Here is a 17765-nt window from a genome sequence, read left to right as displayed (position 1 = left end):
TTTCCAAGTGTATAGCTTGAGCCTCCAAGATATAGTAGCATCAACATTGAAGCAAAAAATTGCAGGCTGTAAAATGATCAAAAGCTGGGTGATTTGGCCACTTTTTTTGCAATCTTTGCTCAAGTGTAAAATGTTAGTTCATTAAAAAATTTCCCATCATGCCTGACTGCCTCAGATTTTGTGTAAACTGATTAGTGAAAAAAGCAGACAACGGCTGCAGAAAATGACCACATTCAGACATAGTAATTAGCTTCGTAAATCACATTTTTCCTCGTTAATTGGGATATTGGATCAGAATTTGTTTGACCTCGATAAGTATAAATCTATTTTCGATCAAGTTGTTAGAGGAAGTGATCAGCCATTATGAGCCATTGATACTGATGAACTGACCAATGAAATGTTACCCAATCTATGATGTTCAGATCATAACAGAATGGAACAAATCACAAACATGCACCTCAAGAAGAAGATACTAGCAGGTAGCTTACTCAGAAACAAAGCACAATGGATGGCAACAAGTGTGATACTTTCCCATGTGAGTGACTAAGTCAACTGCTTTGCATTGTGGTTCACATGCTGGTTTAGTCTGAAAGCTATATTGTAGTCACTCAGTCATAACAGTTTCTGCGGGATATTATGAGTATTTGTGGAGTTCTAATATATTGAAGAAAGTATTGAAAGTAGATGAATATATTTCTTAAATGTTAATCAAACATACTTCCTATTACATTATTTCAACTGTACTACATATTATGTACTTTACAGAAATTGGGGTATTTTTTATTACAGTTGAACCTCACATAGCCGGACGCTTGCATTTTCTCCGTATCTCCCGGATAAATGAATTTCCGGATATCTTAATTCCTTGTCTGTTACCTCCCCTACCCAAATTCTATGGAGGCAAAAATAACCATATTATTATTTGAGTATTTTGCACAGTATATTTTCATTTCACGTAAATATTTTCCTGTTGGGGAGGTTCCCAGATATCTGGGTCCGTACAAGCAGGGTTCCACTGTATATTCCATGACAATGATAAGTCAATGTTGCAGTGTTCATTATCCAGGAAATGGCATTAGGTCATGTGTTCTTGGCTTAAACCCAGAGCATGATTGCAGGGGATACAAATTCACATAAATATTGAAAGAATATCAACAATATCTGTTTGTCATATGAAAATTTAGTCGGTCCTCGCTAGTCCATTCCGGAACTTTATGTAGGAGTCAGTTCAGAGGATTACTCCTCACCAACGTTTTTGATGTCAAGGCAAATTACAGACCCTCTAGAAGATCAAAGGATTATTAATTATTGAGTGTTATAAATCTAAGTGCACTGGGAAAATGCTGGCCATATATAATTGAAGATTCTAAAGTCATTTATATGAACAAGATGAGTGAAATGCTTACGTATGCTGACTGGCATTACTTGAAGAATTGAAAATAAAAAAAAGAACACATTATTTGTATCATGTTAGCACAAACATTACTTTGATGCCATTTATATATGTTTTTATGAAGAAATTGTTAACCACTTTGTCCAACTGGGATTCTGGGGAGAATTGGTCCCCAGCAATCTATACTGGTTGTAAGAAGCAAGTTAATGGATCGGTTGGTTAGACTTAGTGACTTGGTTGATGGCATGTCATCATACTCCCACGGCATGGATTGTTCTCACAATATCAGTCCTTGGATTGTCTGGTCCGACTTGATTCTTCACAGGCTTATCATCATACTGCTGGAATATTGCATATCAGATAATTCAAAGTAGGCCTGTCATTAATAAATATGTACATATTGATGTATAGATGAAATGTCTCAAAGTACCATTTTCATACACAACTGCAGCATATTGACATCAATGTAGTCTTGAAAATTTCTGTTGAATGTAGACCAGCTATCATATACAATGATTTTATTTGAGAATCAGTTGATATCTTTTTCAACAGTAACACATATCTACATTGTAAAAGCACACCACTACCACATAAATCCTTACAGATCAATGAAGAAAACTTTTCTTCAGACAGACCCTGCTAGGTAGAAAACATACATATGTAAAAATTGGATTCAGCTATGTCCAAACTCGTCACCAAACACAGCAAGTTACCTTTGCCTGTTGAGGAGGATTTGTTATCAATGCAGGTGAGCTCCACGAACTTAGCACAATCTATGCTTCGCATTGAGGTTAATGATATAGGCACCAGACCTGTTGGTGGTTATCGCAAGCCACTTCAAGTGCTGATAAAGGTAATGGAAAAGTGCCAATTATTAGTCTGCAATATTTCAAGTTCATTTAAAAGAGAAAGCATTTAAAATATTAATTCCTTGTAGTTTTTCATATCATTTCATGGGATTCTGAAGAAGCATCTTAGACAGCTTCCACAGTAAACTATTTACAGGCAACTGTCATGTTAGATTGTACAATATCTCCAAGCTATTCTTGGGCTGGGAAATTAATGATAATTTTGGCACCCCATGTGTTGAAAGTCTGTCTGTATTTGAGATTGTTACATAACAGGAAATGGTTTGCGAGGAGGAGAAACAGTGGTGCTTCTCTACACAAATGTATATGTATGTACCAGTCCACCCCCACAAGATCCTCATTTGAACTAAGGACTGTTTATGCTGACTTCCTTTGTGTAGAGAAGCATCATTAATCACACGAAAATAATTAACATCATTTGGCTGAGGCATTCTAACACATCCTGTTGTTTTGGTGTGCAGTTGTCCCTCCATCAGGTCTGCAGCATGCACATGGGCAAATTATTATGTCGTGGAAGGATGCGATGGCTGTAGCTAGGTGTAGAAATCTCTCGCCAACGTTTGATGTTGGATCGGTTACACATCGAAATGTCACTGGATGATTTCTGAATTTAAAAACTCCCTGCATGAACTTTTAGAAATTCATTTGTTTAGATCACAGTTTTTGTCGCTTCTTGGGGTAAAATGTTTGAAATGATGAGATTTTGGCAAATGTGCTCCATATCTGTCAGCCAGTGGCATGTGAATCATTTATAACAGTGAACACTGGGCATCTAAAGGCTTTTCACACTTACGAAAATTAAGCTGGAGACGTAGAGACAATTAAAGTGGGGCTAATTGCCTGAAAATTTTCAATCTCTGTGGTGAAAATCAATGCGGGGTGAATATTTCTCCTGACAGATTATTGCAGAGAACACTCTCGCACCTCTGTTAATTAACGAGCTCGGTGACGGATGCATACTTAGCGCGTTGGGCAGGTTAATTAGGTGTAAATTGAAATTGGAAAAATGTCAGTCTACCAAATGAATTTTTGTGTGCCCATCTGAGCTCCCGGTATCTGTCGAACCATTATTTGCACCAGGCAGCTAAAAACAGCTGGTTCGAAGAGGGGATGAAGATTAATTTTTTACAATGATCAACTGTTTCTTCATTTACGAGACCTAACGCTTTGGTTTTTGAGGGCTCTAATGTGTTTGTACGACCTACGTCTAATGTAGCGTACATTTCCCCGTTGGTCATTAACGCAAGGCGCTTTCACCATTTCCACAGAGACCCTGCTGACGATTTTAAATTTGCAAATTATGCAAATGAGCAATGATTCTTTTCATTTTTGTTGTGAATTTTCCCGGTGATGTCATGCAAATATGCATGAATAATTATAACCTTCCTGAAATTCAGTTATACTGTTGTTTCAAAGGGGACTAGAAATTGAATATCACAGATTTTGTATCAATGGAAAACGTTTGTCGTAAATTCGTTTTTCTTTGAGGCCATTCCCTTGTTGATTGAAATTGAAATGTCTGTTTAACAATTACATATTTCTCATTTGTTTCTGTCTGTTAGATTTGATTTATCAAATTTGGCGATACATTTTACATAAACAACATCCAATTACTATGCAAATTTCTATCTGTGCTGCACAATTAAAATTGGATCATAAGTTTTAAATTGAAATGTCGGAAAGTGTGTGAGGTTTTGAAAGAGTAATCGCAGTGAAGTCTCAATTTAATTCCACCGAGATTACTGTTCTGTGAACATTTGCAATGAATCTAAAAACAATCAAAGTTCACCTTCCAGTTCTGTTCTTTGATTAGGAAGACAAGATTAAAAACATTTGTCTCCATAGTGTGTGTTTCACATTTGTCAGTGTTAACAACATCTACGTCTGGCAGTTTTTTTATGCACTCAATAGTTTTAGCTTAATATGTCTTACAGTGAGGTATAGTCTTGCTGTACCTTGTCTCTGCTTGTTGAATATGTAGGTTGTAGAGGTATTGTTTCTGCGCTTGTTGGTCACTTCTTCAGCAGGAATTATATAATGCCAACTTCAACAAGGCACCAGGCTTATTGGATTAGCTCTTCCATCAGAGTACTGTGAAGTATTGTTTCAACTGTATACACAATACTTTCATTAGATATCCAGTATGGCTACATGGATCATGCTAAAGAATAACTCTCATTTACCACATCTCTATGTGCAGACAGTAGACACATCTATATGTAGAGACAGTAGACACACCTCTATGTACAGACAGTAGACACATCTCTATGTACAGACACTAGACACATCTCTATGTACAGACAGTAGACACATCTCTATGTACAGACTGTAGACACATCTCTACGTACAGACTGTAGACACATCTCTATGTACAGACTGTAGACACATCTCTATGTACAGACTGTAGACACATCTCTATGTACAGACACTAGACACATCTGTATGTACAGACAGTAGACACATCTCTATGTACAGACAGTAGACACATCTCTATGTGCAGACAGTAGACACATCTCTATGTGCAGACAGTAGACACATCTCTATGTACAGACACTAGACACATCTCTATGTACAGACACTAGACACATCTCTATGTACAGACTGTAGACACATCTCTATGTACAGACAGTAGACACATCTCTATGTACAGACTGTAGACACATCTCTATGTACAGACACTAGACACATCTCTATGTACAGACACTAGACAGATCTGTATGTACAGACAGTAGACACATCTCTATGTACAGACAGTAGACATATCTCTATGTACAGACAGTAGACACATCTCTATGTACAGACACTAGACACATCTCTATGTACTGACACTAGACACATCTCTATGTACAGACTGTAGACAACACCTCTATGTACAGACAGTAGACACATCTCTATGTACAGACTGTAGACACATCTCTATGTACAGACACTAGACACATCTCTATGTACTGACATTAGACACATCTCTATGTACAGACTGTAGACAACACCTCTATGTACAGACAGTAGACACATATTTATGTGCAGACAGTAGACACATCTCTATGTGCAGACAGTAGACACATCTCTATGTGCAGACAGTAGACACATCTCTATGTGCAGACACTAGACACATCTCTATGTACAGGCAGTAGACACATCTCTGTGTACAGACACTAGACACATCTCTATGTACAGACAGTAGACACATCTCTATGTACAGACTGTAGACACATCTCTATGTACAGACAGTGGACACATCTCTATGTACAGACAGTAGACACATCTCTATGTACACTCTAGATTCACCTCTATGTACAGACTGTAGACACACCTCTATGTACAGACAGTAGACACATCTCTATGTACAGACACTAGACACATCTCTATGTACAGACTGTACACACATCTCTATGTACAGACAGTAGACACATCTCTATGTGCAGACTGTACACACATCTCTATGTACAGACACTAGACACATCTCTATGTACAGACTGTAGACAAACCTCTATGTACAGACACTAGACACATCTCTATGTACAGACTGTAGACACATCTCTATGTACAGACTGTAGACACATCTCTATGTACAGACTGTAGACACATCTCTATGTACAGACACTAGACACATCTCTATGTGCAGACACTAGACACACCTCTATGTACAGACACTAGACACATCTCTATGTACAGACACTAGACACATCTCTAATGTACAGACACTAGACACATCTCTATGCACAGACACTAGACACATCTCTATGTACAGACAGTAGACACATCTCTATGTACAGACAGTAGACACATCTCTATGTACAGACACTAGACACATCTCTATGTACAGACAGTAGACACATCTCTATGTACACACTGTAGACACATCTCTATGTACAGACTGTAGACACATCTCTATGTACAGACAGTAGACACATCTCTATGTACAGACAGTAGACACATCTCTATGTGCAGACAGTAGACACATCTCTATGTACTGACACTAGACACATCTCTATGTACAGACAGTAGACACATCTCTCTGTGCAGACAGTAGACACATCTCTATGTGCAGACAGTAGACACATCTGTATGTACAGACAGTAGACACATCTCTATGTACAGAATGTAGACACATCTCTATGTACAGACAGTAGACACATCTCTATGTACAGACACTAGACACATCTCTATGTGCAGACACTAGACACACCTCTATGTACAGACACTAGACACATCTCTATGTACAGACACTAGACACATCTCTAATGTACAGACACTAGACACATCTCTATGCACAGACACTAGACACATCTCTATGTACAGACAGTAGACACATCTCTATGTACAGACAGTAGACACATCTCTATGTACAGACACTAGACACATCTCTATGTACAGACAGTAGACACATCTCTATGTACACACTGTAGACACATCTCTATGTACAGACTGTAGACACATCTCTATGTACAGACAGTAGACACATCTCTATGTACAGACAGTAGACACATCTCTATGTGCAGACAGTAGACACATCTCTATGTACTGACACTAGACACATCTCTATGTACAGACAGTAGACACATCTCTCTGTGCAGACAGTAGACACATCTCTATGTGCAGACAGTAGACACATCTGTATGTACAGACAGTAGACACATCTCTATGTACAGAATGTAGACACATCTCTATGTACAGACAGTAGACACATCTCTATGTACAGACAGTAGACACATCTCTATGTACAGACAGTAGACACATCTCTATGTGCAGACAGTAAACCGCTTGCACTGTTACTTGGCTCGCTTGTCAGGGACACAGTTATCATAAGCTGTAGAACATTAGCACAGATAACATCAGACTCATTCACTTTCTTTTTGTTTTCAGGATTGGACTTGAACAAGAAAGTCCCTGGGAAAATGACTGATTCCCAGGAATGGAAAAATCCACATTTGTACAAACTGTTAATTAATAAATGTGTCCTAATGTCAGCTTTGTCAGATGACGAAACAGACAAGTCTGGCATCACCTAATTCTGTTTATGCTGTCAGCTGATTCCTGCACAGACGTGGCTGTCCTTGATCACAGAGAGGGAGACTGGAGTCTCTGACTGGGGATATCATCCTGGTTGTGAATACCCAACTAAGTAGATTTGTCAGATTATGACATAGACAAATGTTCTCTCTGTTACATCCCTTAACCTGCAGCTGACTGTAAGTGGGAAACATACATGTCGACAGCAGGGAAATATACAGCAAACAGTGAGTGGCTATGCTGGTTAGATTGTTCATTTACAGCCACCATTCAAGATGAAACAGACTGACCCAAGACATTATAAACCTATTGGGTAAGCATTTCCTTTATAAGATTGTGAAAAGATGCACCTGTGGGTTATTGTGAATTACCACTGTAGTGTGGACTTGCCCAAGTTTGCTTAGCTGCCATATAGGCCAGGGTTTAGTTTCCTGGTGGCAAGCAAGTTGCCCTGTATACTCTAGGCCAGGGTTTTATTTCCTGGTAGCGAGTGTGTTGCCCTGTATACTCTAGGCCAGGGTTTAATTTCCTGGTGGCAAGCATGTTTCCCTATACACTATAGGCCAAGGTTTAATTTCCTGGTAGTGAGTATGTTGCCCTATATACTCTAGGCCAGGGTTTTATTTCCAGGTGGCAAGCATGTTGCCCTGTACAATATAGGCCAAGGTTTAATTTCCTGGTAGCAAGTGTGCTGCCCAGTACACTATAGGCCAAGGTTTAATTTCCTGGTGGCAAGTGTGTTGCCCTGTATACTCTTGGCCAAGGTTTAATTTCCTGGTGGCAAGCATGTTGCCCTATATACTCTTGGCCAGGGTTTAATTTCCTGGTGGCAAGCATGTTGCCCTATATACTCTTGGCCAGGGTTTAATTTCCTGCTGGCAAGCATGTTGCCCTGTACAATATAGGCCAAGGTTTAATTTCCTGGTAGCAAGTGTGCTGCCCAGTACACTATAGGCCAAGGTTTAATTTCCTGGTGGCAAGTGTGTTGCCCTGTATACTCTTGACCAGGGTTTAATTTCCTGGTGGCAAGCATGTTGCCCTGTATACTCTTGGCCAAGGTTTAATTTCCTGTTGGCAAGCATGTTGCCCTATATACTCTTGGCCAGGGTTTAATTTCCTGGTGGCAAGCATGTTTCCCTGTATACTCTTGGCCACGGTTTAATTTCCTGGTGGCAAGCATGTTGCCCTGTATACTCTTGGCCAAGGTTTAATTTCCTGTTGGCAAGCATGTTGCCCTATATACTCTTGGCCAGGGTTTAATTTCCTGGTGGCAAGCATGTTTCCCAGTATACTCTTGGCCAGGGTTTAATTTCCTGTTGGCTAGCATGTTGCCCTGTATACTCTTGACCAAGGTTTAATTTCCTGGTGGCAAGTGTGTTGCCCTGTATACTCTTGGCCAAGGTTTAATTTCCTGGTGGCAAGCATGTTTCCCTGTATACTCTAAGCCAGGGTTTAATTTCCTGGTGGCAAGCATGTTGCCCTGTATACTCTTGGCCAGGGTTTAATTTCCTGGTAGCAAGTGTGCTGCCCAGTAAACTATAGGCCAAGGTTTCATTTCCTGGGGGCAAGCATGTTGCCCTGTATACTCTTGGCCAGGGTTTAATTTCCTGGTGTCAAGCATGTTGCCCTGTATACTCTTGGCCAGGGTTTAATTTCCTGGTGGCAAGCGTGTTGCCCTGTACAATATAGGCCAAGGTTTAATTTCCTGGTGGCAAGCATGTTGCCCTATATACTCTAAGCCAGGGTTTAATTTCCTGGTGGCAAGTGTGTTGCCCTATATACTCTTAGCCAAGGTTTAATTTCCTGGTGGCAAGCATGTTGGCCTATATACTCTTGGCCAGGGTTTAATTTCCTGGTGGCAAGCATGTTGAAGACCCGGGTAGAATAGGTCTTCAGGAAACCATGCTTGATATAAGAGGAAACTAAACAGCATCAGGTGGTCAGGCTCATTGTTTCCCAATTGTATGGATCGATGCTCATGAAGTCAGACACTGGTTTGTCTGGTTCAGACTTGATTATTTACAGAGTCCCGTCATGTAGCTGGAATGTTGCTGAGTGCGGCGTTAAACAACAAACAAAACAAAACGTGTTGCCCTGTACACTATAGGCCAAGATTTAATTTAATGGTGGCAAGCATGTTGACCTATACACTATAAGCCTGGGTTTAGTTTCCTGGTAGCAAACGTGTTTCCCAGTACTCACAATGTTGGAAATTGTATGATATCGATTGTTGGTTTCTTCAACTATGACATTGTAGACAAGTATTTATTAGGTCTGACCAGACATCCCATTTCTCCCTCTGCAATGTACCCTTTTTGAAGCCTTAAAGCCAACCAGACATCCATTCTTACTTGCCACCTGTACACCCACTGCACTCAAGATAAACAGACATCCATTCTTACTTGCCACCTGTACACCCACTGCACTCAAGATAAACAGACATCCATTCTTACTTGCCACCTGTACACCCACTGCACTCAAGATAAACAGACATCCATTCTTACTTGCCACCTGTACACCCACTGCACTCAAGATAAACAGACATCCATTCTTACTTGCCACCTGTACACCCACTGCACTCAAGATAAACAGACATCCATTCTTTCTTGCCACCTGCATGTACACCCACTGCACTCAAGATAAACAGACATCCATTCTTACTTGCCACTGAAATCTTCAAGATAAAAAAACATCCTTTTCTTAATTGCCACTTGTACACCAACTTAAGTCTTGAAGGTGAACAGCAATCCATTTTTTGTCTTGAATTGTGTTCAAATTGATATGACAAAGCCTCTAATTTAATGAACCAACATTGAGGTATTGGAAGCATGCCAGACATGTTTCTGTTTCTAGCCATTTTTACCTCAACTGAAATTTTGAAGAATGCAAAACATCCATCTTCTTAAAGAAGTATGTGTGCCTAAATAGCTTGAGCACAATGTCTTGGGTTAGTGAATAAGTGGTATATCTTATTCCTAATGTGTATAATCTCTTCTGTTTCTTGAAATGAGAGCCCCGGTGTGACATTACAGGTGGTTGATGTAAGATCAGTATGTTATGTGATGGTCACGTGACAGCCATGTGACTCACCTAGAACTTTTTATTATACATTTGTTGGTGGTCATTTTGTGTTGATTGGATTGTGAATGTATTGGTGTGAAATATGATCAGTTTGATGATTGTTGAGCATTAGATGATGCCACCATGTATCAAGTGGCAGTCTCATGATATACCACATGTCGATGGAATAGAGATGCACTGCCATTTGCCAAGGAACCAACTTAATGTCCAGATCACAGTGCTATCAATGTCACAGGACTACCAGGATCATGATAGTTGTGGTTTTCTGTGTCTGCTTGTGGTCTAATTTCAGGCATCACAGGGCCATCATGTGATGTAATGCTGGAACATCAAAACATTTCTGTGTTTCTCTATTGGACTTCAGACAGTTGAACTCACAGGTCATGTGACTGCACATGAAGTCATGTGAGTGTCATATGACACACCAGAACTGGAAATTTCTGTCACACAGGGTATGATTGTTCTAGCTGTATGTACATACTTCTCGGTGTACCTTGTCTTTCATGTGTGTAGAAGTCAGGCAAAAACACTAGGTGGTGATTCCTGTTACCTAACTCATGAGTCAACAACATCGTCTTTAAATGTTAATCCAGAAAGACACTATTTTCAGCAATTGGATCCATCATTCATATATTTAATTGAAAGGTTTTCTAAAATGTTGAATGCACAAGATGGGTAATCAGAACCACAGCATATGTTTGAGCCTTAAATGTGTTAGGTGCCATGCAAAGGAATTGTTTCCTTGCTTCACATACATACGTGAATGAATATGTTTTGTTGTATTTTGGCCAACTATGTGTAATAATTTTGGACATCACAATTAAGGTCACTCATATGTAGTACTTCAATATGTTTGAAAACCAAAGAATGATTCATGGTGCATTATCGTGTCACAACAACCCCTCGTGAGGAAATGCTGGAAACTGATGAGTGACAGTTTGTGGCTGATCTTTGTCCATGGTACATCTTGAGTGTCATCACTATGATGCCAGCTGACACACAGGAACCTTTGTAACATCACTGATACATGCAATGTTGATACCACAGTTTACTAAATAGATCCGATACCTTACCCCCTCAGTTTCTATTGTAATGTTAGATTTGTTAGACAGGGTCTGTACTTACTCTTGCAATCAAAATTACCGGTAAGCTGTGTTATTTTTTATGTTGTTATTTGAAGTAGTTATAAACCATATTCAAGATCTGTAATCCTATCCTTTCTATTTAAAGAACAGCAAGTGTTTGAAATGCTTTGTTTTATGCCAAAAAGTGTTTGGTTTTATACCTTTTTGGCATTTACTTGGAATGTGGGTGTTTATGCCTTCATCAATAATGATTCAAAAGGACTTTTTATACAATTATTATCATTATTATCTTTTATGGATATTTTTTTACATTTTCAGAGCTAAGATATGAAACAGTAAATATTAGGGACCAGTTCAAAAGTTTGATTTCAGATAAAAAGATATAATTCTGTAAGTTTTGGCGCATACACCATATAGATTAAATCTGCCATTCTGTATTACACACTGCACTGGATGGACTTACCACTATTGCTGGCCACAATAAAACTCTACCTAGTGGAAGACTGCCTGTATTTATGACAACTCCTAACAGCATATGGAGGAAAATAAGATTGGTTTAGTGTAGTTCCCATATGAGACCAAGAGAAATCAGGTAAGTTGATTTTGTCATATTTAAAACTTGCAGGGCCATTAACCCCCCACCCCTAAGCTTATGGATTTAAGATTTTTATCTGACATCAAACTTTTGAACTGGTCCCTTAATGGACTAATATTTAGATCATATAAGTTATATTTCTAGATAGTTTAACGCAAAAACGTAATTCATCTAGAAATACACTTAATATAGAATAACACTATATAACATTAAGTTAGTGGAATAGTAATCATAAATAAACATATCCCTTGGATTTGAACTCAAGTGTTCATGCATATAATGGTGTCCTGTGTAATTTATGCATTTATTAATGTATTGTCTTTACATATATATGCCTACATATATGTGCCTACATTCATGCTGAAATATGGTGTTTTATAGTGTATGTTATATATATTGTTCACTATGTCTCTGTATTCTTTCCGCTATGTGTAAAATGTTCATACAGGAGTGTTCGATAGTTCTGATAATCTGAATCCACTGATGATCATGACATGCAATGAGCACTCTTTGGAAGAGACAACCATTTTGTTTATCATGTTCTCCACAATAATCTGCCCGGTATAAATGTGCTCGCTTCTTATAACTACTTTGTGTATTTGCAGATGCATATGTATTAGTTCTCAAATAGGTGCAGATTAGATGACATTCTTCTCTACTGGCTTAAAGGTTTGTGTATTGATGAATATGTGTTTCTCTTTGGGTATAGATATCCTGATACCCAATATTGCTCATGAGGGACATAATACATCAGAGTAAGCATGATCCTATCTTCAAGTCAGGTATGCATACTTCATAGCTGCAGGTTGTTAAATGAATCCTAATCAAGATTATAATCAAAATCTGATATATGCAACGTTTATATGTGAAGCTGTAAGCCGTTGAAATGATTATGTTGGATCAAGATACCTATATTATTGATTAAGCTGATTCATTAAATTCTGTCTTGGTTATCAGATCTGTGATTTGACTGAACATTATTGAATCAGGATGTGAAGCGGATTTTTCCATAGACTCTTGTGACCTGTTGAAGTCTGGATTGACTAATAACATGTCAAAAATGACAATGAACTTTCTTACTGGTTGCCACGATGGAACAGTTGAAAGTTACATGTGCATCAATAAAACAAGGGCAGTAATGTCATGTCTACCAAACTGGCAAAGACAAACACAATTTTAAAAGCATACAACTGTTAAGTATCTTTATTTAAACTTTCCGAGTGAAGATGTCTGTGTTCTGATTAGCTAAGTTTAAAAGACTAGCTCATTGAGCTATTTATGGCGTAACTATTTCAAAACACCCTTAGATATTGGTAAACGTTTTTGGTAACTGTTTCATATACCTGTGTTTGTACAAATCAGTTATCCAACTGGATAGACTTCCAGTGGTTTGGTTCATTTTCTTGAGCATGATTCATCCCAGTTGGTAAATTAATAAGACATTATTTGTGCTGATTCAATGAAGGTGAGCTACTGAGTCCATGGTTGTAATCTTGTATGTTCAATCTTAAAGTATTAAAGCTAGAATAAGGAAAGATTCATGTGGTGATCATCACATCTGAAATATTCTGACTTTTCTTGAGTTTATATCTTAAGTTTTGAGTAATGTCAGATATTTTTTTTCCAGTTATTCAACAGTAGGACATTGCATTGTTTTCCTCTGGCTTTAGTTGTGTATGTACTTTTAAAGTTATAGTAGTGTATAAATAATGTGAAATAATAAGCTGAAATGCATGTGTTAGAAACTGTAGATGGTTTACTACTTCTTACTGTGTGGTTTGTTCCTATTGACCATGGCTAGTTTGTCCTGCAGCGGTGTTCTCAACAAACCATTTGATGGAACCAATACATATGCATGTGCTGCTAAATAACACATATGAACTACACCCAGTATGCTTATAGAACATGGTTATCTGCAATATGTTGCTAATACTGTAACTCCAGTATCAATACTCATACTGCAAGTATATTATATATATGATCATAACTTTTCTTCTGTGTTAAAATGCACATTCCATATATATTGTGTAACTAACCCTAGGCCATGACACACTTTCCTCAACAAATTCAACAAATTATCTAATTTATGTAGCTTTGCTTCTGTAGATTTTCCCTGTGAATGGCTGGCATGACTTTTTTAGGCCTGTTCAATTGACTTGAATGATACAGAGTAATGACAAACTGTGCCATGTGATACTCCCTGCCTGTGCTGTATAACATCCCTAGGTCTGTGCTCTGTCACTCAGCAGCATTAGGATCACAGTCAACATGGGCACTGTGTATCCTCCTCTCATGTTGCTAGGACCAGTCCACCTAAAAATATCAGTCTTGAACTTTTTCCTGTAAATATTTTTGAAAACTTCAGTGATGGTGTTTTTTACATGGATTTACAATCTCTTTTATCCTAAGGAAAAACTGCAAATGATTATAGAAAAGTAAGTTTCTTGTATTTTGAAAAATTGGCATGGCTGTGATATGTAGATTACTTGCATCTCCATCAAAGTTAACGGAGTCCTGTGTCTTGCTAAATGACTAGGGTATGTAAATGTTGTATTATCAGTACACAATGACAATTATAAGTCATAAACTTGAGGTTATTATGAAAATCAATATTATGAAAATGTGACATGCTTAAACATTATATATATTCATTTAGACAATTAAAATAAACAAAGACATATTACTTGCCCAAAATAGACAAACACATATATAAATGCTCAACAATAAACAAACAGGTATATTACTTGTCCAACAGTCAACAAACACTTATTTGCCCAACAATACACAACACATATTTCTTGCCTAACAATAAATTAATACATATAGCAGTGCCCAACAATATACAGACACATATATTAATTGCCCAAAAATATCATTTTTATTTCATAATTATTTTCCTGTACTCTCAAAATGCTATGTGTTTTCTTAAATTGACTTTAATTTGTATACATTTGTTCACTTTCTTTCAACAAGTTTGTTTTTATTATTTGCATACTTAGTTTTGGACACATATTACTAAGTTACAGCTTTCACTGCATTCCACCAAGACTTTATAGGATTTACTGTGTGGTTATCTTGAAGCAATATGGACAGTCTATGTTGTCAACTTGTCACACTTTATAGCTAGAACCACCTTGATGTTAGGAATTAAACATTTCCACAACTTGCTTACTAATTTGACCAGCTGCTGTCTGTTATATTCTCCTACATTTCAAGGCAGGATTTTCACTCCATAAAAATGGATGAGCTCAAGTTCAAATGTAGGTTAGAAATGGATTCCTCTTTCACAATGTCCAGTATGTAACTACCTGCTATTATTTCTATTCTATCAACTGTCATTGCTAGATAGAGTAAGATTTATAGCTTTGTATTTTTGTATACCTACCTGTATTTGGAGCAAGGTGTATTCATTATTTTCCTAGGAATCATTTACCTGAGGTGCTAGTTGTAGGGCATAGGGCACGTGACATTCTTGACACTTTCTACATGTAGGCACAGATATCACATCCTTCTGTTTTTGTAGACTGGTGGTGAAAACAGGAATGTTTTCATATGTTTTCTGAGCAAATCAAATAATAACACTGATAGCTTCCTGAGCTGAGATGAGTCAAAACTGAAATACATGTATTCTTGGAACTGTTACCATTACATTTAAAATAGACTTTGGATTTGAGTATGATCTTTTTAGTTTAAATTTATAAGTTTATTCATCCAAGTCAAAACTAGAATTTAACAAATGACCTTCAATATTTTTATTGATTTTTTAAAAATAACTAAATGAACATTTAGGAAAGTTTTGAATTAACAAAATCATAACTGATTTAAAATTTAAAAAAACGTTTGTCTGAATAACTTCCTATTTTATATATGGATTTACCAGAGTAACTTCAAGAGAGGAATCATCTATCACCTTGAGATGAATTGTTTCATATTGATTTTACTGTCATTTGACGGAGTGTATCTGTTAAGTTTAAATGTTTTGCCACTGTCGCTATGATACAGCAGTGTTGTGTGCATTGCGATCTCACTAGCCAATGTGATACTTCTGCTTTTTATGATATATATATATATATTATATGTACATTTGTGTGCATTTAGCCTCACATCAGACTAGTCTTCTCACTGTGTTGTCTTTGCTGTTATTCACTGTTGGATATTATGTTATGTTTTGTGAATCTCCAAGACAAAATCTATTTTTCTGCTTAATTCGGATGTTTTCACTGCTTCTTATTAGTTTGTTACTTGTGCCAATAAAAAATGATGGTACCACCAATCAAAGAATGTGTTTGTTTTTTTATCAGGTCACTTAAAACTTCAAGTTGAAGGTGTCTTTGGATGTCATATATGTCATATATGTCATATATCACTGGGCAAGAAAGCCAGGGTCCAGGGTGGCCAGGACATTCGCTATGCAGAGTTGCATCCCTTAGGTGTGCCAGAATCCTATGATCATTGGTTCAAATCCGAGGTTCGCCCTCTTTATGTTTCTGTGTTTGTCAGAACAAGCATCATTCGGGCTTTCCTCCCACATCAAGCTGACATGCCCTGATATAACTGAAATATTGTTCGAAGTGGGGTTAAACTAAACTCATTCACTTACTCAAAAAAAACTTTTTTTTCAAGTCATCTGAAAATAGTTTTATCAATGAAGTTAATGTTTATTTAAGGATATGCCTTTGGGTGCATAGGAATGTTTGTATTATGCTGGGCCCATCTACACATGTTTTTTTATGACATGAATTAAAAAATAACTCGGAAAGGGTGCTAATATTAAGGTTGTTCATCCATTGATCCTAGTGTTGGAGTATGTCCGCAATACTAATCAAGACTTCCATTATTATTCTTTACAAAGCTACTGGAAATATGCGGAAGACACACTCCCTTATGATATAGCTAGTCCTTCCAATACTGTTCACTTCAATAAAACCTATGTTAGATCATTTGATATGACACATTCGAGGCATTTTCTAACATGATGCGAACATGATACTAAGCCTAATATTTAGTCGACAGATTAACTTCTTTGTTTAAAATAATTTCGGTTTTCAGAGCTGTCCGCAGGAATGTCCGGTGGTGTTAAGTGACTCATTTGCTTCTCCAGACAGATCATACTGACTGTTGATCATACAACTTTGAACAATCTAAATAGGCTAGACGCAGCCATCGGAACCAGTCACTGTTCCAGCCATCAGTGGATAGGTTAGCTCTGTGTCACCACAACAGCAAAAGAAACGTGGAGGCATCATATGGATCTTTTCTGAAATGGGATAAGTGATTCAATAGTTATCCGTAGGTTCGCTCATTGGTCTACTTTTAATGTCAATGATATTTGTTGTTTTAGGGCTAAGTTTATAATATAGTACAACAGGGACTGAACGACAAGCTATACCAACCAAACCAGTACTGTGTTGTGTCCAGTTATTATGCATCTTTGTGACTATTCATTTCACGTATCTTTTTATGGATTTAGTATCAATATGTTTTGAAACATTTTTCATCTTATTCTTTTCGTATCCAATATATCATTTATAGAGAATCTGCAAGTGTGTCATGAAGATCTCATCTATATTTGAGGTTTTTTTTATGAATGTCAGTATTCGTCTTTTATGACCTAAATATATTTTGACTTCCAGGACTATGATAGAGGTATTTCCATACACATTTTCACTATCATGTGACCATTATTCAGAACTGTCCGTATGTGACCTGTAGTAAAGGTGTTCGCCGCA

At 37.5% G+C, this 17765-nt stretch overlaps 1 protein-coding gene across 5 annotated transcripts in view; it reads left to right on the top strand.

Annotated features, from left to right (window-relative positions):
• Positions 1–16317, top strand: part of LOC124113041 — a 122270-nt gene extending 105953 nt beyond the window's left edge. For 4 of the 5 annotated variants that reach the window (XM_048398797.1, XM_048398796.1, XM_048398794.1 and 1 more), the window contains one exon: positions 7129–16317. In XM_048398797.1, coding sequence (XP_048254754.1) covers positions 7129–7274 — 146 coding nt within the window. In that variant the 3' untranslated portion in view covers positions 7275–16317. The remainder of the gene's footprint in view (positions 1–7128) is intronic. The other variant, XM_048398798.1, reaches the window with a different exon arrangement.
• Positions 16318–17765: the final 1448 nt, after the last annotated feature.

The sequence above is a fragment of the Haliotis rufescens genome, unplaced genomic scaffold, assembly GCF_023055435.1.
Source record: "Haliotis rufescens isolate VD_foot unplaced genomic scaffold, xgHalRufe1.0.p SCAF_19, whole genome shotgun sequence".
NCBI classification, from domain to species: domain Eukaryota; kingdom Metazoa; phylum Mollusca; class Gastropoda; order Lepetellida; family Haliotidae; genus Haliotis; species Haliotis rufescens.
Note: the sequence above shows the minus strand (reverse complement) of the source record. Positions and strands in the feature narration are given on the sequence as shown.